General features: G+C 41.3%; 1 protein-coding gene across 2 annotated transcripts in view; it reads right to left on the bottom strand.

Annotated features, from left to right (window-relative positions):
- Nucleotides 1–22,095, bottom strand: part of PLPPR1 (phospholipid phosphatase related 1) — a 144,101-nt gene that overhangs the window by 20,977 nt on the left and 101,029 nt on the right. For both annotated transcript variants that reach the window (XM_052700620.1, XM_052700621.1), the window contains exon 3: nt 8,883–9,071. In XM_052700620.1, the coding sequence (XP_052556580.1) occupies nt 8,883–9,071 (189 nt within the window). The remainder of the gene's footprint in view (nt 1–8,882; nt 9,072–22,095) is intronic.

Raw genomic sequence — 22,095 nt, 5'->3', positions numbered from 1 at the left:
CCTTCTTTAACACTACATCATTTTAAAGTTCCTTCTCATCAGAAGTTGAGTGTTTTCCAGGCTCAGTTCCACCTTGGCTTCAAGGAACGTGGCTATCTTGCACTCTCCTTATGACGCTCATGTAGACAAATTAGGTCCACTTAGATTTAGAAGTAAATTTTGCCACCGTATAAATCTGTCCAACTTCCCTCTACTTATTAAGCAGAGCTATCCCAGAATTCCTGCAGCACAGCAAAATAAGATTTTTTAATTGACCACTCCTTTCAATTTAATATAATCTCTGGGTACATGTTAATAATACTCTATTTGTGAGATGACTCAAGCTAATTTGATATAGCTGGTCTATTATCATGGTTCTGCCTCTGCCACTGCATTTTGTTGACTGAATTTGAGGATTTTGTTTCCTTGTACATTTTATGTAGGCTGTAGAGAGGGATTCAAGGCCTTGCTGAGCTCTAAAAACTCGTGGTGAGCCTGGGCACCTGTTCTGATAGACTAATCCATGCGAAATTGAATGCATGGCTCAGAAATGTGATTTTTTTCTTCTTCATTCCTCATTTCTGAGGATGAAGAACTTCACTGATTTTCATGATTTAAAACCTAATGGGCAACTGCATGTGGACACTGTCCAGCTGGCCTCCCAGAAGTGTGAAGTACCTCAGCATTTGCTAGAACAGAATCAGCAACGCACGAACAGGTACAGTTCAGTTCTAAATTTGAAATATAAATTTAGACTCGTGTATATGGGTGGAAAAAAAAACACAAAACCACCCAAATTACCACTTTTACTTCAATTTTGGAAAACAATGGTAGGTTTATTAATTGCTCTATCATATTCAATTATCAGATAGAAATGGCAAGAAAACTGCATTGGAGGATGGGAAATGAAAGCCCAGATGATCTGCAGCTTGAGATGAGGTGTGCAATAGGGAAACTAAGGTAGTGTCACCCTATGGCTTTATTCTCAAATTCATGAACTACACTGAGCTTATACTTGGACTTTTTTACTTACTGTATTGCTGTTAGGTAAAAGTACTGCACTGGTGTCCCAAAGGCCCCTTACAGATCAGAAATATTTTCCAAGAGCAGTCATTTTTCCTCTGCTGATTTCAACCTGTCTACTGAGAAAACTTCATTCAATTTCCTCCACGCCATTACTGCTTCCCATCATTGGCACTGCCACACAATGTTTTCTCCTCAAAATTCAGCTCTCAAAAGCCTTTGCTGCATGTTTCTTATTTCCTGGCTCCTGCTTAGCAAAGAGGTGGATAAATGGTCTCTCTTATTTTCTCATAAACAGCCTTTTGTCTGTGATGGATCTGAACACACACAGCTACAGCCTGGAAAAGACAGTCCTTCAATGTGTGTACCAACACCTTTGGACATGCCACATCTTCCTCTTTCAAATTCTCAGTGCAATGGGGGCACTTAGTCCTTTCTGCACTCCTGCATACTTTGCTGCATGTTAATTTGTTTGATTATCAATTTAAACACAAGAACAATCTTTAGCTTTCAAAGGGAAATGGATTTTTATCTTTCCTTTTAATCTTTGCTTCTTACACCACTTTCTGATGAGCTCACAGTCAAATGCCAAATGATTTTTTACATAATTGCACTCTAAAAATGGATTAGAGGTAAACATCAAAAGGATCTGTTTCTCTATGGATGGACTAAGATAAGCTGTCCAGGTATGGATCTGGTATACTGCTTGCAGGATATTCCAGAGCAGTAGCATCCTGCAATACCTCTCCTGCAGGGACTGTGATGTGGGTGAGGGTGGGAAGCCTCGAGGAGATACATTCCATTTAAGAAGTTAATTACTTGATGGTATAGTCACAGCAGCCAAGGCTGGATTGAGATTTAAGAATTTTGCTCCTTTCACTCTGAAGTACAGACAGTATTTTACAATATTCTGATTTCTATGAGTCTGAAAAATCTTTCAACTCATTTGCTTTAACAGCATCCTTGCAGCACAGTCAATCAATGTAAACACCATTTCATCAAAGAAAACAACAGCAGGTGTGGTCTAGCTGTGGCCTCACTTTCTCTCTTTGAGTCTTGTCATGGTGAACTGGGACATCTAGGACTGAGGTATACCGGTGTGCCCATGACTCTGTAAATGTTTGTGTCCTGGTATCATATGCATCATTCACAGGAGTGCATTAAAAGGACTGTGACCAGCAGGTCATATCAGGGACATGCTATTACACAGGAAAATTTCAGGCAGCAAAAAAATATGTTTCTGGGTCTCAAGACATCACAACTAATTTTTGCTCAATGAGCAGCATGACATTTCCTGAATTCTCTGCAAGAATGCATATGGTGGCATTTTTATTGTCACAAATAGATACAGCTAAATTAACTAAGTCTGCAGCATCCCAACAGCAACTAAGACAAGGAAGGCACAGGCTGGGAGAAAAACTTTATGTGGAGCACTCAAAACAAGAGAACACAAGCAGGTGTAGGTTACGGGGACCCTGATCAGCTAGATTCAAAATGACTGCACACAGTTCTCACTGGGAAAGCATGCCTGCCAAGTGAATGGTGACCTGCACAGAATGCTCCAGCAGTCATTTCTTCAGCACAGGCCTGAAGTGGGCCCACAGTAATTCCTATTTTGGACTGTAGTGTATCTCAAGTCTGTATCAGAAATCACAGGAATGCAGGGGTTGGAAGAGACATCTGGAGATTCCCCAGCCCAACCCCTCTGCTAAAGCAGGCTCCCCATCCAGGTGGGTTCTGAATACCTCCAGAGGAGACTCCACAACTCCCCTGGGCAGCCTGTCCCAGCGATCTGTTACTTCCACAGTAAAAAAGTTTCTCCTCAGATGGGACTTCCCGTGTTCCAGTCTGTGCCCAGTGCCTTGTCCCTGCGCTGCACACCACCAAAAAGAGCCCAGCTCCATTCTCTGGACGCCTGCCCATTATTGAGAAGCAGTGATCAGACACTCCCCCCAGCCTTCTCTCATCAGGAGGTGCACAACCATTTTTGTAGCCTTCTGTTAGATTCTCTCCTCTTGAACTGTGGAGCCCACAAATGTGCACTGAGCACAGTGCTCCAGATGTGGCTTCACCAGAGAGACTAGAGAGGAGGGTCACCCCCCTCAAGCAGCTGGCCACAGTCCTTTTAATGCACTGCTGTGAATGATGCGTATGATACTCCTAGATGTCCCAGCTCACCATGACAAGATTCAAAGAGAGAAAGTGAGGCCACAGCCCAGACTACACCTGCAAAGCCACAAGGCTCCTCCTCCAGCTCACTCCCAGGCTCAAAGTGGGAGCTGCTAACACCCTCAGGCTGAGCTCTTCCTCTGCAGCTAAGCAGAATGGGAGGCCAGACAGAGAAGTCTGTGCAAGCACTGGGCCATATGCCTCCCTGGAAAGGGATGTACCTTCCAAGTCATGAGGGACACTCCAGACACTGATGCTGCCACATGGGTCTGAGTGCTCCCTGCTGCATCACTGCTAGTACAGCCTGGGGATTTCTGCATGAAAAGGCTTGGAAAAGCTGCTGTAACTGGGCTCTGAACAGCAGAAGCTGCTTCTGTTTTTTTTCAGCACCTGCTGCTGAGCAGCTGCAGGAAACTCAGCCAGCACACCACGGAAGTTCCCTAGGTTCTCTTCTAGGGAGGCTGCACTACACCAAAGCCAAAGAGGGAAGATTGTAATGAAAACAGGAAAAACATTAAAAAAAAAAAAAAAAAAGTTTTTGAAATTTGTAAGGCAAGCATGAGGTTTAGAGAGAAGCTGGAACAGTTCCCTTCTGCTTCAGAAAAATAAGAATAGCATCATAATTCATCTTCTAACAAATATTCAGACCACCATTTTGTTTAACTGATTATCATAATGTTATCTTAAAAAAAACACTCTTTTGAAGAACTTAATTGTATTGCCCCATTAACAGCTACAAGGAGCTGCTACCTCCTTCCTGGAAATACAGAAAAAAAGATTGCATGAAAACAGCAGCAGCACTTCCCATCCTACTTCAAGGAAATGAAAACCTGCACCCTTGAGGAACACAAATTAATGCTTGAGATATCCAGAACATTTTAAAGGAAATGGCTTGAAAATTTTATGTTTATATGAAACAATTTGTTCTGATTGAAACATTATTTTTGTAAAATTCTCATATTGGCAAAAAAATCAAATAATTATTACTTCTGTTCCAAACTGTAATAATACTCCACTCCTCCTTATTTTGGAATTGACAGTGCACTGAAATATTATAATTTCTCTCAGGCTCTGCATAAGACGATACTGCAGGATATAACTTTTAAATTCACCAGACTTGCTATCATGGAACTCAAGCTCCACTTGCAAGCTGCTTCTAATATTGCATGTTCCCTATCACCAGGAGGACAGCTAAGTAAAAAGCTATGCTAAGACCCCAACTCCAAAAATAAACACATTCATCTTGTCACTAATTTCACCCCGCCTGAAGTACTTACGATCACCAAAAGAGGAGTTGTCCATTTGAAGATCTGTGTCTGCTATCTAAATGTGCAGATATGTTGCTGTAGGCTGTCTTAAGCCAAAGACAATAGGAGCTTTTTGAGAGTTTGGAATTTCTTATCCTTTGCAAGTGGATGAGGCAAAGACTAAAGTTCTGTTTTATTCTTAGAAGATATGGAAATGAACATCTTCCTCCTCCTCACCACCACTCCCCTTTCTGTGTCCGCACATATTTTGTAGGTAGCTTATTGCCAAGTACTTGCCATGACTGCCAAGGAGAAAACTAATTTAACCCTAGCCTCTGAAAGGTCTGGAAGGCATCTCCTGTGAGGAGAAGCTGAGGACACACAGGCCGCCCAGTTTGGAGAATGGAAGTTTGAGAAGTGGCTCTCTGCAGCTCTATGAGGAGGGGAAATGGAGAGGGATGTGCTGGGCTTTGCTCCTGGGAATTGATGGCAGGTGTGTGGGAATGGGTCAAAACTGTGCCAAGGGAAGATAAGACACCACACTGGGAAACATTTCCTTACTGTGAAGGTGGTCAAACACCGGAATCAACTTTTTAGAGAGGTGATTGATGCTTCATGGCTGTCAGTGCCAAGGGGAATTTGGAGAATGCCTTCAATCACGTGCTTTAACTTTTGGCTAGTCTTGAAGTGGTCAGGCACTCAGACTTGATGATCAGTGAAGATCCCTTCCAACCAAACTATTCCATTCCATTCCACTCCATCACATCTCATCTCATTCTAATTTACTAAGACAGAATGAAAGCATTTTTATACCCCATCTCACTGTGAAAACAGGACAGCTGGAAGAAACAGTTTTTTAGTAACCGATCTCCAACATCATCACAACTGAAATCAGCTGCCAAGAAGGGCAAAGAGGAAGAGGTGGATACTGAAAATAACTGGCATGAGACATGAATGGTTTCACCTTTCTTTCCCCAGGAAGCTTTTCATGGTGCCAGAATGTACAGGTGACAAGTACAATCTAAAACAGACAGGACTGTAGGAATCTCTTTACTCTAGCAATAAAGAGACAGCATAATTTCCTACTTAAATTTGAGCATGCATGTTTTAGGGGACAAACCACTAAATATGAAATAAGATGTTTATTTACAAAGAAAAACAAGTTTGTCCTTTTTCAGGTGCAATTTATCATTGAAATCACCATTTCCCTTCTGCTTTGCAGCAAAGATGCTAATATCAACACACTCTGAGAATTAAAAATGAATAAGGCAGATGAAAGCATTTGACCTATCCTCAGTGGAACATTTGAGAGAAAAATGCATTTCAGAGAATGGAGTCAGGCATACATGATTTTAATTTATTTAACAGTGTCACCATGAGATTAGGGCATCTCCCCTTGCAGGAGACTCTCATTATCAGAGACTAAAAGGTTATCACCAGAAGCATTAAAAGACTTTTGTAATTCCGATGTATGATGATTAACTACCCAGCATAGCAGAAAAACAGGCTGGTCTCATTTATTTTGCCACTGCAGTGCAGGGAAAGGAACATACAGTGGTACCAAATCACAACAGCACATCTGAGACGTGTTGTAAAATACATGCATTCATTTTCCCCACGGCCTCTGTCTCAGCCAAATGACGGAGACACAGCAATATTCCATTACATTCATAAAGATGCTCCCTTTTGGCTTTCAAGCACTCTAACACCTCACATCTATGCTAAAATCAGGGCTTGGAGCCCTGTTCAGAGCTCTGCACACCGGACTGCCCTTACAGATTGCTTGTGACTCATCTGAGAGTGTTTGTACTGACTCCTGGACTATTTTCCATGGCTCCAGAAAGGCTGTTAAGCAGAACTGAGAGTGCTTATTGGCTACTGCTGGGCTCCTATTCTTGTTAACAACTCCCCTCCTGTCATGAGGTATTAGAGAAAGGGCAATATGCATGCAGCACTCACTACCATAAATCCTCTTAGCCAAGCCAACCAATTCACTGTCAGAAAGTGAAGCAATAGTCTTGCAGAGAAAAAAAAAAGTACTGGCATTACCTTGTACTTATGTCATTTCTTCATATTGGAGCTGCAGGTTGTCAGTGATTACTCCCAAGAACAGAGTGCACAGAGTGAAAGTAGCTTAGCCCACAGTGAATGCATGCAAACTTCCTTTTTACAAAACACAGCTGTGCTTTCTTTCTTTTGCTTTTTTTTGGGGGGGGGGTTGGGGGGGGGGAAGGGGGGAGGAAAGGAAGAGGGAGTGGGAAAGAGGCAGGGGAGATTATAATCATCACAGTTTGAGTAGAAATGGCTGCACTTACTCCTTTTATTGAAACCTCTGGGGTGTTCAAGGATGTTCAATTGCATCAAAAATCACTTCCTGGACTTATACTGCCTGAACAACAGGCAGCACCTACCCGACTATAGTTGCAGAGATACACACACAGTGGTTTGACCAGCAATGCAATGCAGGAACAGTTCTTACAGAGAATCTGAGCTCGCTTTCCATCTCACTTAACAGCTTTTTATTAACTATCATTGCCAAAACTCAGTCTTCAGCAGAAAACTGAGTGGAAACAGGGATCAACTAAAGCCAAAGTTTGAAATCATCCTGCAAGGACGGGAAAGTCTCTGAGAAAGAGAAGGGTATGAGAAACAGTCAAGTTGCTCAGACAAAAACATTGTGCTGAGGACCTGTGAGCACAATGCTCACTGTGAGCACTGTGAGCATACCTGTGAGAAAAAGATCCCTTTGACATCTGTTCTGTTGAGAATTAGCTCAATACTAAGAAATTATACAGAGAAGATTTAAGTAATATATTAATACTGCAACACAATAATATAAATAAAACATTATGTAAGATGTTAATATATAATATGCTATGAATAAAAAGAAAAATGTTTGTTTATCCAGGAAGAATGATCTACTGTCTCCTTAGAGGTTGTACACAGAGATCACAACAAAGCATGGAGTGAAGAGCTCCGCAATGGCACTGACCAAGTGTCACTGACCATTCTCTAAATGAAGCAGTAGAGTCTATTCATCCCAAGGAGCTCATCCCAAGGAGCAGGGCTTACAAAGATCCTATAATTTAGTGTGATTACTGTACCTCAGGACCAAAGCTGTAATCTCTGCTAGCAGTGTGCAAGACTGCTCTTTAACTGAAATTCTCTGTACACAAAACCCTCATTTGATGTTCTCTCCAATCTTTCACCTCCTGTTTAATAAACTGTGAAAATAGCATTGTTCAACTCCCAAAACCAGCTGTTCATAAGTAAGTAGGAAAAAGTTACTGGGCCACTGATAGGAAAGAAATGTTGATCCAGCAGAGCAGAACCTGAAAGGTTTGCAGACAACTTTACCAGGAATCTTTAAAGAAGATCCAACTGAAAAAAGAGCAGTTTTAATAACATATCACTGAAACAAAGAACAGTCCTCCTACTAACTCCAGTGTCACAGCATCCAGATATAACAGCGTCACTCAAACTCACTTTAAAAGCACAGCCTGTGAAAGTTACTGTGAAGGTCACTAGGGAGAAATGTAGCATTTATTTTTTCATTTGTGAAACATCTTCCCTGCAGCAACTGAGTTCCAATAGAGAAAACAACACTGTTACTGCAGAGGATTTTCATAAGCTCCTGACATAAATCATTTTGAAATCACCACTCATTTTCACAAAGTCTCTTTTGATAAAAACTGTGGATGCAGATATCTTTCACGTTTCTTATCAGGTTCTGTGTTACACTGTTTCATGCATTAATATTACTGTAGACTGTAAAATGAAATGGACCGTAGTCCAGCAATTAGCCTCTCGCAAGTGAATATACAGTGGATGGTTTTAATTAAGTTTTAAAAGATATACAAAGCAAAGTTAAGAAATACTAAAGATTAAAAAAAAAGGAAAAGAAAGCAACATAAGGAAACAAAGGATGTAGTCTGATGGGAATTTATGTGTGATTACAGAAACTTGAAATACAAAGGAGGGAGCATTTATACTTCTCTCAACATTGAGCATCTCTCTGTTTTTCTAAGCCCATAAAGCCCTACAACAGTCCTCTTACTACAGCAGCAAATAATCCTGAACATGCTTCACCTCCAGCCAACATTTTTCTCCTGCTTTATCCCTTTTTTTTGTTTGTTTGTTTGTTTTATTAATATCCAGTAATAGATCACTTTTGCATTCATGCTTCTCTGGAGCCCAGACAATTGAGAACTAATCACTGAGGTGGGCAAGCTATTGTAGCAGGCTTAACAAGCTCTACCACTCAATCTTACTTTGTGATTACCTCAGAATAATTACATCTGGAGATAACTGATGAAGATCATATTAGGCTAAGGCAAAGTGGAGACCAGTTAAGTGTAATTCAATTACAGCTGAAAAGAGAGGAAAGGGGACAGAGGTATTACAGGACTATTGCTGTTATTTATGGAGCAGCAGTGGAGAATTCAAATAATTTCTTATACTTACAATAGCTGTCGGAGTCGAAGCCAGCACACAGTAGAGCACCAGAGGTGAAATGAAGCTCTCATCCTCTGTTCCAGGGTATGGTTTCATCAAATTGCCATCCTGACAGAAGAAACCTTGGATATGCACCTGAAAAGTATCGGTGCACTCGAAATAGTAGGCAAGCAGAACAGTCCCAGCCATGATGACAAGCTGAAAATACAGCATGGTGACATAAAGACATTAGTTGCTTTTTAACAGATGCAGCTATGCCTTCAAGCTACTCTAGTCCTGCAGACAATCCTCCCATCATCAACACCCCGACGGTCTTTGCAATGCTAGTGTGTGTGTGTGTGCATGTGCGTTTCTGCTTGCTGCTTTGCAACATCTGTTACATAAACCTTTTGGCAAATGACACTAATGAACGTCTCACATAGAAAGTGGGTCCGTAACGCAGCTTGTGGAGGGATGGGAGCTTGGACAGCTACTTCATCAAAGGGCATGTGAGTGTCAGGGGCGGCGGCGATCAATGAAAGCTAGCAGGATAAGAGGCAGCACTGCAGGAGCAGAAAGTGGAAAGCTAAAACCTGTGGGGAGCTGGAAGGGATTGTTACAGGGATAAAGGAAGCTAAAGCCAAAATGCTTCCCTGCCGCAGCGGCAAGCCCACAATGGGGAATGCGTATTCTCTGCTCAACCAGAAGAGTCCTCTGTGGGTCAGATGAAGGCTCATCCTGAGGTAAACCTGCCTCCAGCCCCTCACCTTGCCCTTCATCTGCTGCTTATTAGGAAAGCTTTAGGAAACTGCTCAGTAATCCTGTCTCTCCAGACAGTTGGCTGGGATCACTCTGCCCTGTTTGCCTATCCCATCCATTGCAACCACCTCTGGAGGAGTCTCTGGCCTGAATCTAGATCTTCACACTTAAAAATATGAACCATAAAGAGGTCTTGTCTCATTTTGTAGTTTACTGCTGATTAATTGCGCTGCCTGGAAAAGCTCAACTATTTTGTATGCATTCACCATTATTCTATGCAATCCACATCAGTCACAGAATCACAGAATGGCCAGGGTTGGAAGGGACATCAAAGATCATGAATCTCCCACCCTCCGCCACAGGCAGGGCCACCAACCTCCACATTTAATGACAGACCAGGCTGCGCAGGGCCCCATCCAACCTGGCCTTGAACACCTCCAGGGGCATCCACAGCCTCTCTGGGCAGCTGTTCCAGCACCTCACCACTCTCTCTGTAAAGAATTTCCCCCTGGCATCCAACCTAACTCTCCTCTCCCTCAACTTAAAACCATTTCCCCTTGTCCTGCAGTTATCAACTCTTTCAAAGAGTTGATTCTCCTCCTGTTTGTAGGCTCCCTTTAGGTACTGAAAGGCTGCAATGAGGTCACCCTGCAGCCTTCTTTTCTCCAGGCTGAACAAGCCCAGCTTTCTCAGCCTGTTCCCATAGTGGAGGTGCTCCAGACCCCTGATCATCTTCATGATTCTCCTCTGGACCCTCTCAACAGCTCCCTATCTTTCTTGTACTGACCTGGACACAGTATTCCAGATGGGACCTCACAAAAGCAGAGTACAGGGGGACAATCACCTCCCTGTCCCTGCTGGCCACCCCTCTGCTGATGGAGCCCAGGATACCATTTGCTTTCAGAGCTGCAAGAGCACACTGCTGGCTCATGTTAAGCTTTTCATCCATCAGGACCCCCAGGTCCTTCTCTGCAGGGCTGCTCTCAAGGACTGCTCCTTCCAGTCTGTACGGATGCCTGGGATTCCTCTGGCCCAAGTGCAAAACTCTGTGCTTTGCTGTGTTGAACCTCATCAGGTTCACCTGGGCCCACCTTTCCAGCCACATCTACATCCCTCCAATGTGGAGATAGGGATGTGGTGAGGAACCATGTCAAAGGCCTTGCTCAAGTGCAGGTAAATGACATCAGTCGCCTTTCCCTTGTCCATCAGTGCTGTCACTCCATAGAAGCCACCAGATAGGTTAAGCATGACCTTCCCCTGGTGAAGCCGTGCTGGCTGTCTTGGATCACAGCTCATTCCTCATGTAATCAAGCATGACGTCCAGGAGGATCTGTTCCATGATCTTCCCAGGCACAGAGGTGAGACTCACTGGCCTGTAGTTCCTGGGGTCTTCCTTGCTGCCACATCTCCAAACAGCCTCACCAAGGCTGTCACTAATCTAACATCTTACAATAAGCGAATACGCTAACTCATCATTCTTCTTCACTCTCTGACAGACTGCAAAAGAAACCTCATTTCAAAATCCTCATCACTTACAAAAGCAGTAATATTGATCTGGATATTATGACAATGAGAAGATCAAATTCACAGTAGTCATTGTAGAGGGTAGGTCCTCCTATCACTGCTATCATAAACATAGAAGTTCCTTTACTGTACGTTAGGAAAAAAACAATACAAACAAATTTGAAATACCAAACTCCAAAGTTCATAACATTTTCCTTTCAAAAGATGCACATGAAAACTGCTTTACTGAGAGATTACCATAAGAACAGACCTTGTTCTAAAAAAAAACAATTTTTTTTTTTTTTTTACAACTATTTTTTTTTTATAAACTATTTGTGTACTCCTCTGACCTAACCTTGCAATGGGCTGTGACAGCCAACAACGAATATTTGGGCAGTTGTTGGACCAAAATTAGAAGAAGAAAAAAAGAAATCAGGAAAATCATTCATGAAAGTAAACCACAGAAAGTGATTTCTAGTATGAATGTAGTGCATAAAATGTTAATCAAATGTTTCCTGAAGATTTTTGTTTTCTTCTGATTATTCAGTAACTTTTAGATCACAAACATACTCTGGAATTGCAGACATACAGTCAATACATGGATTCTTCTGCTCCTTCCCTGTCACACTTCTCCTGTGTGGGTCCTTTGGAGAAGACTGGACCACCAGAGAAGGCTGGAATCTCAAAAGACAGTCTGTGCATTTTATCCTATGTAGTAGGTATCTCTGGAGGCATGTGAGCAAATGTACTTTTTTACTTCATCTGGACCATGTAGAATGAACTGCTTGAGTATTTCATTTCTGAAATGTGTACCTGAAAAAGTCCTTTGTTTGCTCAACTTTTACTCTTATATTCAAAACACAATACCTGCTCCAGTGGACGTTTTTTCAAATAAGTGTAAAGCAAGATGCTATTATTTATTTCCCAGAGACATTTAGAGCATCCTAGTTGAGTCAATGGGACTTCCTATAAACAAACACAGCTCTATAATTAAGGGATTAGAAGATGAGAATTTAATTCCCTCTGTGGCTATAGATTACCTGATCAACCAATATTATAAATTAATACTAGAGGAAGGCAGTGACGCTATCACCACTGCACCTGATAAAGACATAAACACGACAGACTACCTGGGTTGAGGTACTGAAGCTTACTTCCAGCACTTCACACAACCAGGGTTGTCAATAATAACCTGACCCATCCCTCCTGTTCCAAACACATCTCCAGAAATGCTTCAGGTTGACAGCGTATAAAATAAAATGAGGTAGGACATAAAGAGATGGGTCAATGGGAGCTGCTTTTTCCCTTGTCACAGGAAAAAGGAGAAAACAAGCACTGAACTTCTACCGTTCCTTGGATGGCACAGGAAAAGCATATCTTTCAGGAAAAAAAAAAAAAAAAAAAAAAGCTTTTTGATGTTTTTCATTTGTTTGTTTATTTTTGCTTTTTTGTTGTTTGTTTGTTTTATGTGAAAGATTTCACTTATCCCAAAAGTACTCTCAAGCAGCAGCAGACCTTCCCAGAGCAACATGTTGCCTCAGTGCTGCATGAAAACACCTCCTGCATATAAAATGCCCCTCTACTTACTTATGTCAGTACTGACCTACAGCACAGACATCTCAATAATAAATCAAATCCTGTTCACAGCTTGGTTTTTGTGTTTTGATCTTCTGAGAAAAACAAATAAACAAGCAAATAAAAACATATCTGCAAAAATAGATAACAATCCTGAGAATGCTGGACATCTCAGGGAAACAGCAACAGCAAAACAGAAATTAGACCTGCAGTTTAACACATCCTTCTGTGGACCCATGAAGACAGGGGATTATATGAGGCACAGAAATTACAGACCAGTTATTTAAGTGAATATGCACAAAATTTTTGCTGCTCCTGTCAGCAGTCAGTGAAAACCTGACCATGTCTGTGGCATGATTCTGTGATTCATGTTGAGTATTCACTGTTGTCAACAGCTTCTTTTTATCTCCTTCTGCCTTTCCTTTTCTTTTTCTCCCCCTTTCCCTTTTCCTTTTTGTTTGGTGATAGTTTTGTGTTTATTTCTTGTGGCAATTGTGGTACTTTTGTTTTCACTAATCACAGATGCCTTAATCAGCTTTTGTCACCCACTCTTTCAATTAATAACACTAGGACTTAAAAGGACAAGTGCAGAAATCCTGGATTCTTGCAGCCATGGTGGCCTTGTAGCAGATAATTTTCCCTTTTCTCTTTATTTTAAAGTTTACAGTATTTGAATGAAGTGGTGAGGAAGTGCAGGTAGGCTGACAAGATAGAAACCATCTAGTGATATCGTTCAGAAGACGGAACACAGTTTAGCACTAATATTTCACAGGATATACTTATCAGTCCTTACTGATGCATTTCCTTGAGTTCATTTGAGAAAAAATAACACCCCCCCCCAGTATTTCAGTTCAGAATAGCAACTGAGGAATAGAATTGTCTAAGGTGCTTAACGGCCTTCATTACACAGTATTTAAGCAAATCATAATCTTTAATGTTTTTCATAACTACTCCACTGTAAGATAAGAAAATGCTTTTATCACCATTTTACAGAGAGGAGACAAAAGCAGGAGATAAAATGATTGCCCTCAGGACACCATGGAGCCTGTGGCTCGAACAAGATTTATCGTTCTGTTGGACTCCCTTTTTTCTGGTTTAGTCAATAATCTGCACATGAAAAACTCAGTGATGTATGCTCTGATCCTGATTCTGCAGAAGCTTGCCCATGATGCAGTTAACAAAGCACACCACGTCTGATCCAGCCCCATTTAAAAACTTCTGCTTGACTTTAGACCTGCGTCAACAATGTGGATTCAACTGGTTTGTGTTTTTCCCTAAGAGCAAGCTATTAAAATGCATTAATTCTGTAGCACCTCACTCAACACCTGTTCCTCCCCAGGCTTTATATTCTGTACCTCTCTACAAGCCTGCCTGCACTGCTTCTCTCCTTGCAGACCTACCTATCACAGCACCCTTTAAACTGTGGGAACTCTATGGAAAAAAAAAAAAAAAAAAAAAAAAAAAAGAGGAACAACTGTTTAAATGTCCAAGAAATAGGAAGCAAAGCACATAACCTTCTTTCAACCCATAATTATTTTTTGCAAGTGATAATTATATGAGTGTGCCCTGAGTACAAAGAAGGAGATCCTCAGAGTAAGAAACATGAGTCAGACACATTAATCCCTGGGTTCTGGGATACATCCAGAAATCCTCCCCTTCACCTTAACACTGTGAGAATGTCTCCAAGAGCGATGTAAAACCAAAGCAGAATTACTTTAATTGCAGCCAGCAGGATTCAGTTCCCAGACCGCATACACTCTCTTCAGCACAGCTGGAAACTCTCAGAGGATTAGTACCTTTTCTAGATGGCTGTGAGCACAAAAGGGCCTACTGCTTTGCAAACAAGAAAACAAGAGGGCAGCTCCATTTTGGAGGGAGACATAAAGCTGTAAAAGACAGAGCCTAAAGGAAAAAGACAACTGACAGCAGGAGACCCAGCTTTCTGATCAGCTTGAACACTCCCTAGGCTACTTAACAAGGGACCAAGAACTTGAAGGAGAAAGGAAAGTGGTTATAAAAATTTCTCATGCACACAAGCAAACAGCCACTGCAAAAGTTTCCCTCTGCTATGTGCACTGAGCTACTTTGTCACTTGTATAAATCATAATGCAAATCCATATAGATGAATTTGGAAATAAAACAAGCAAGTACTGTTGGTATTTGTATATAAATAGGTAAATTCTTTCAGCTTATCAGCCTTTCCACACACTACTGATAACATATCTTACAATGCCTTTAATGTGTGTGACTGATAACTGAAAAACTATTCTTGCACATAAATGGCAACATAAAAGACCACATTTCTATTCCTTCTGAAAGAAACCAAACACTTTGTATGACATTTTCTGTTGTGGATAGTCAGTCACAGAATTACTGCAGCCCTCCTCAGTTTATTTGTTTCCACTAAGCTTCACTGCATTTAATTCCATAAATTGAAAATCACTAATTTAATGAGCAGAGCAATACAAACTTGCCTAAGTGTTCTCAGCTCTGGGCACATGTGGCTCACACTTCCAATCTTTGTAAGCAGACTTGCACCTTCCCTTCCGAACCAGGTCTGGTGACCCATTGCTACACAAAGACTGAAAAATCCTGCTGTGTTTTAATGAGCCAGCTGGTAAGAGTGTGGTATGCTGTGAAAACAGGTTAGCTATGTGTGGCACTCTCAGAAGTTTTACTGCTGGAAGGAGCTGTTAGGAGTGTGTCATTGCTCTTTGCTGGACAGTACCAGTAAAACTTACCATCACATCCCAGGCTGTTCTGCCCAGAGGGAGTGACCATTTTCAGTCTAGGCACCTTGGCAATGCTTTCTAGGATTTCCAGTGCTGATGCTGCAGCAGGGGGTGTCACATGCACAGACAACTAAAAGCAATCCCCAATATCATGAAACTTGTGCCTACAGAGACCCGTTTGTAACCTTCTACAAAGGGGTCTGAAGGTCTCACTTGCATGTTTCTATAAAGGCAGATAAAGTCTCCATCTAAAAATTACTGAGACAGTTTCCTGAAATATCCTCATTAGAGTGAAATCTGAAATTCATGCTGGTGTAGGGGCCATGAATTTTCTTTGAAGTGCTACCTATACTTATCTCTAGCCAACTGACTAAACTGCCTTCATCTGACGTAGATTTCTTCTGATGTTGGTACCTGGAAAAAAACACATCATCTCACCTGTAAGACTTTGCTTTCTTAAATAATCCACTTTCCCTCATCTACTGGCAGAAGAATTGGATTTGTGTTACTAGAAGACAGTTTTACTCAAAACAGTTAGTGGGAGAAGCATTTTCATGGTATGTCTCTGGATATTTCTGTAGCGCTACTGAAACTGAGATGAAGCCATGACTGCAACTTCTCAAGACAGGTCTAAATATTCACATTGTAGATAATAAAGTGGAAAGGAAACAGTTAAACAGCTGCTTCAGAAAAGCCTGTCCTTACACATAACAAAGAAGATGGAGACAACAATTAATTACAGGTCCATCTGATCCAGATGCGCCTCTTCTCCCACTGAGGTGTGAGGGTAATAGGTACATTTCACCCATTAGCATTAATGAGAGATAGCAGTGTAAACTCTTCAGGGATCAACAACAGCCTCCATCTCTACAGCAGTTTGTTAAGCATCTGTTCTGTACCATTTTATCACAAATGACATGCCTTAAAAGGTTTCACCTTGGTATTCCTGTAGCACATCCAGGTCTGCAGAAAGAGGGAGTGCGTAACACTCAGCAAAGGGCTCTTGCAGTCTCTGACCACAGCAAAATAATGGCTGCAAATGGATGCCAAGGATCTTGCCAACTACACAATTCTTAGGTTGCAGAAGGACTGGATGCAGCAAATCATTTTTACTGTTCAATAGAATATTACCAAAAAAAATCACAGCTGCTAGAGGAATGTATCATGAAATAATACTTGGAGACAGCAGGAATAACTTACACTGAACTTCCACCTAACACATAGGTTGCTCTCAAAGTATAATGCCTTCTATTTATTTCCCCGGAAGCCACAACAGATAGAAAGAGCACATTAACATCATTAGATTTAGCAAATCGGTATCATTTTTTCCCACACGGAGGAGTTCAGTCCCACACCTTTGCTCAAGCTGCTCTTCCGCATCAGGCAGCGTTCTGTCAAACTGCCCCTCTGCTGCCATCCATCACATGGCAACGACATGTAACAGGATATGGGTGGGAAGGTTCAACCTCTGCTGCCCTATGACCAATATCCACGTCTGTCGATGTGAGCCAACAACAGAAAATAAGAAGCATTTCTTTCAGAGCAGCCCTCACAGTAAAGTAATTCCAAGTGAGCAGTTTAATGCAGGATAACTACGTATTTTATGCTGTGCCTGAATAAATATGGAAGCCAGTGATCTATCAGAGCTGCCACTACTCAGAAGCATTTTTGATCCATCACCTGATATAACTGCCTTTGCAGTCTGATCCTGAGATCACTTTTCTCTAGGAACTGTGGTTCAAAGTCAGGTCTGTCCTGTGAACAGACAATTTCAGGGTACAGCTCTGCTGTAAGAGTTTTTTTGTTCCAGCAGCAAGGTGACACAAGCTGGAAAAGATCTCAGAGAATGCTAACAGCATACATGGGCCTTTGAGACTGGGATTGTGTGGAAACCCGTCTGATCTCAACAGAACTTCCTACTTGTCCATTTCCAGAATTAATAGTCCAGCTTTACAATTTTGGTAATTAAGTTCAGTCATATATATATTCAGTCAATATAGCTCATAAGGCCGAATAAGAAACTCTCAGAGACAAAAAAAGGACTTTACGTGTTCCTAATTAATACATTTCAGAAAAGATATTTCATGAGATTACAGTGGTCTCAGCTTCCTTTTTACAGCCAGTCCTTGGAGAATTTCTATCTACTACAAGTTCATCTTACACTGCAGATATGTGAAGCTACCCAGGAGCTCACCTAGGAGGAAGCCAGATTTCTCCAAATTTAGCTGCATTAAAGCAGTAAAGAGCTCCTAATGGCATCAGAGACATAAAGTTATGTCTTTAAATAGTCTTTAAATATGTCTTTAATGTCTTTAACATGTCTTTAAAAGTTCTTTAAAAGTTCTTTAACTGGAAAAACATTTTTTGTAAATAGGAAATCAACTGAACCTCAGTATGAGGCTTGATTATCAAGCATAATTCAACCCACTCCAGGTCTTTACTTCAAAGCAAGGTTTCAGCCTTTTTATTTGTAGATCCTTACGTTTTGCCAGTGATTTTTACACAATAAATTTAAGCCTATTTTTTGACCGGTAAGTGTGACCCATGCATCACAGGCTGAAACTGTCAGCATAAAGGAAGGAGGAAAGCCTAACCACATGCTGTGCTGTGTATTTAATAGTACAATAGCTTTTATGTACCCAAGGTTGGAACATGAATACAAACTAAGCCCAAAGCATTAATTATTCTTCCATTTGCTCCAAGCACCAAGGTAGGATAGGAATAAATGGAGATACTGAGGCCAGTGATTTGAAAGACTCGTGCAGAGCTGGCAGATTTCTGAACTTCAGCTGCAGAGCTCCTCTACAGCCTATAATCCTGAGTTACACCTATCAATTAAAAGCATATTTTTATCCTGGCATTTCTGTTTTCAAAGTTAATAGTTCTCCATAATAACACAAAAATCAAAGCAGCATATGACCTCCATCATTATTTTCAGTTTCTATGAGAGATGTATTTGTTCATAACAGATTTTCTCTCAGTCTCCTTCACTGATTCTCTGGGGACTGCTAAGAAGATAGGAGGAAAGCTACTTCAATACACATGGCGTGATGGGGTATGCAACTCTTAAAAGCAACTCCTATAGGAGTTGTAGCAGCAGATGAAACGCAAGGCTGTAGCAGGAAGAGAGAGAAGACCTTAGAAAACATCCTTCATCCTTCTGACGGAACAGTAATGGCAACCTCAGTGACTCGTTGGCTGCCTGCCCTTTCAGGCTGCTAACAAGGACGTTAGAACACATTTTAACTTCGGGATATTTTCTCTGATATCAACACCAAAAGGTGTGTAAGCTTCTGAGGAGACATGGTGCCATATCACATGAAAGCATCACATAATACTGTCCTGTCAAAAAACCTCAGAATTTTCCTAGATCACTGATCTCTGACACAGTCTTTATCAGCTAAGAAACTGACATCAATAACAGTCTGCCCTCCTCTCTATCCTAAATATCCTACTTTTTCAGTGCACTTCTCATTTGTGGTGACAATTCAAGAGATGGAGATATCTATTTTCAAAGCCCGGTTTGCTGACCACCTCTCACAGAAGAAATAGATCTCCTCTCCTTGATAAAAATGAATGCTTTAATACTACAAAATTTGCTGGCCTTTTTCCACCCACACTTTTCTATTAATGCCTCAGTACTATACCATAGCAGCCCAAACATGCCAAATATGAAACTGTGCAGCATGAAATGCCCAAACGGCTATGAGCTGCAGCAGGCTTTTGCCCTCACTGTCTACCCAAGCTCCTCCTGGATAAAAAAAAATGCACAAATTTCTTCATTTATATGGCAGTGTTTGTGCAAGCTGTGGATAATGACTGGGACAGAGCTGACAAGGGTATCCCAACAGAATACCCAAGACCTGACACCCAGGGATGGCTGGGGATACCTCAGTCCCATCCTGTCCCACCTTTCACCATGGGATTCATGGCCCATGGCTTCATCTTGTAACACCCCAACTCTGTTCCCAGTGCATTCATCACACTCTTGCCAACCTAGGGATGCCTGTGGGCAGCCTCTTTGAATGGGCATGACCTGTGAAAGGCCAAATTCACTGTTCCCTCATGTCTGAGAGGGACAACACAGGTTTCTTTACTTTCTTCAGAGGGAATGCACGTAGGAGTGGATGTCCCTATGAGCTATGGACAGTCAATGCTATGGACACTTGCACAAGACTGTATGTAGCTCAGACAGGCAGCAAGATGAATGGGTAAACACTTCAGACTTTCCACCACAGGTGTTACTGCAAACTGGAAGAAGCACAGCAGTGTTCTTTTACTCACCAACAGTGGAGGAAAAGTACTTCCACTATGACTTGAAGAGTGAGGAAGTGAATCCCCAGCTATTTTATGGAATCATGTTGCCTAATGCAAGAGAGTCTATAGAAATCAATACTAATGATATCTTTTCTTTTTTAGAAGACAGATAATAGAAGCCATGAAAAGGCCTATCATTTAGCTCCTTGTAGTTTAACCTTGCAGTAAACCATTTGTTCAACCTTTCACAATTACTTCATTTTGGCGAGGCATATTTCACTGTAATCATCTGACTCCATGGAATTTTGAAGACACCTCCTCTCCTTTAAGATTTAGTTCCAATATGGCTATAGTATTTCCCTGTATCCTGTCAATGAAACAAACAGTAGAAAGAGTGTCCTGTGTGTCAATTGTAAAGCTTTTTTTCTGTTAATTTTCACATCATAAGCTTTTTCATAGAGCAGACTTAAAAGCAATATGATTTATTTGAGCTGGATAAGTTACGGTGAAAGATATGATGGATTATTATTTTTTTAATTTAAGGCAAGTATTTCTGCACAGTAGTGCTATCTACTGAGCATGATGTCTACCTCTCCTTAAATCCAAAGTAGATTTTCAAAGGCTTATCAGCAGGGGGCAATAATGTGACATTAAATTCCAAATCCAAACTAACAAACAACTCTGCAATGCCTGTTGTTATTTTATTATTAATAAGAAAGGTTTTTCCTTGTATTTTTCACAAGATCATTTCATCTTTTTTAAAGTACTGCTGGAATCCCAAGCCATTTTCTGACACTAGACATCTGTTTAATGGGCATTGTGAGTTTCCTTCTGGTTGCAAAAACTGTCTTTGTTGTTGTTTGATGCATTTTAGGAGAACCTGATTTTGTGTACAGCCATCTCTTTTAAAGCAGATTATGTCCAGCAGAAAGAAATGGTGGTTTCAACGTATCCAAGATTACTTGGAATGAGCATCAGTTGCTCCCTGACATCCCGTATACGCATTTGAGGAAATGACTGACAGTGCCTTTATTTCCTAGGCTTGTACGCTGGCAGTAGCTACTGACCTGGAGAAGAGAGGTATTTCCAGAAGGAAATTTTAAAATAGCAACATACTCCCTTCAGAGTGCTCATTTCATACTCCACTGACAACAGAGGGCAAAGTAACCACTCTGATCATTTAAATGGTCAGTCACAGAGAATGCATCCATGTGTTCATGCCAATAGGACTTTACCGTCTGTTTTCTGACGCTAAGAAAGCACACAAAGAATATACCATTATTTTGCTGAACTCTTATAGAAGGTAATTCACAAAGCTCCTCTATCAGAAACATAATCCAGCAATGAACTGATGACTGAAGGAGCCAAAGTTAAAAAAGGAAATGTAACTGTGGCACTGCTCTATTCCTTGGTCTTTCACTCCTGATTGATGCTATCACACTGTACTCTGGTCCTTGCTTTGTTCATATTACACACTATTAGTGTGCAGTTATTGAATCATCTCTGATTTCCTGTATTAAAATCCATGTATAATTTATAATAATCCACAGTATGCCCACATATGTAGCATAATGAGCCAGTTGTTTACATAGGTTGCTTCAAAAGTAATGCCTTCTATTTATTTCCATGGAAACTGCAACAGATACAAAGAGCACACCATCACTACTGGATAGAGCAAATTCTCAGCTACAATCACTATATTTCTGTGTGGAACAAGAGAGGTGCCTAAGGACTGGAGGACAGCCAGTATCATTTCAATCTTCAAAAAGGGCAAGAAGGAGGATCTGGAAAACTACAGGTCAGTCAGCCTCACCTCTATCCTTGTAGAGGCGATGGAACAAGTTGTTCTGGATGCCATCTCCAAGCAATTGGAAGAGAAGATGATTATCGGGAGAAGTCAACCTAGATTCACCAAGGGGAGATCATGCTTGACTAACCTGCTAGCTTTCTATGATGTCATCACTGTCCGGGTAGATATGGGGAGAACAGTGATTGCTGTCTACCCTGATTTCAGCAAGGCTTTTGACGCTTTCTCCCACAGCATCCTTGTTATGAAACTTAGAAAGTGTGGGATAGATGAGTGGATGATGAAGAAGACTGAGAACGAGCTGACTGGCAGAGCTCAGAGAGTTGCCATGAGTGGCGCAGTCTGTTTGGAGGCCTGCAACTAGTGGTGCTCCCCAGAGGTTGGTGCTGTGTCTGGTCTTTGTCAACGACCTGAATGAAGTGATAGGGTCCACCCTCAACAAGTTTACTGATGTTACAAAGCTGGGAGGAGTGGCTGATATACTGAAAGGCTCTGCTACCATTCAGCAAGACCTGTATAGGAAAGAAAGTTGGGTGGGGAGAAATCTGATGAGGTCTAACAAGAGCAAGTGTAGAGTCTTGCACCTGGGAAGGAATAACCACATGTATCA

The sequence above is a fragment of the Tympanuchus pallidicinctus genome, unplaced genomic scaffold (assembly GCF_026119805.1).
Source record: "Tympanuchus pallidicinctus isolate F22 unplaced genomic scaffold, pur_lepc_1.0 scaffold4, whole genome shotgun sequence".
Lineage (NCBI taxonomy): Eukaryota > Metazoa > Chordata > Aves > Galliformes > Phasianidae > Tympanuchus > Tympanuchus pallidicinctus.
This window is presented reverse-complemented; position numbering and strand designations above follow the sequence as displayed.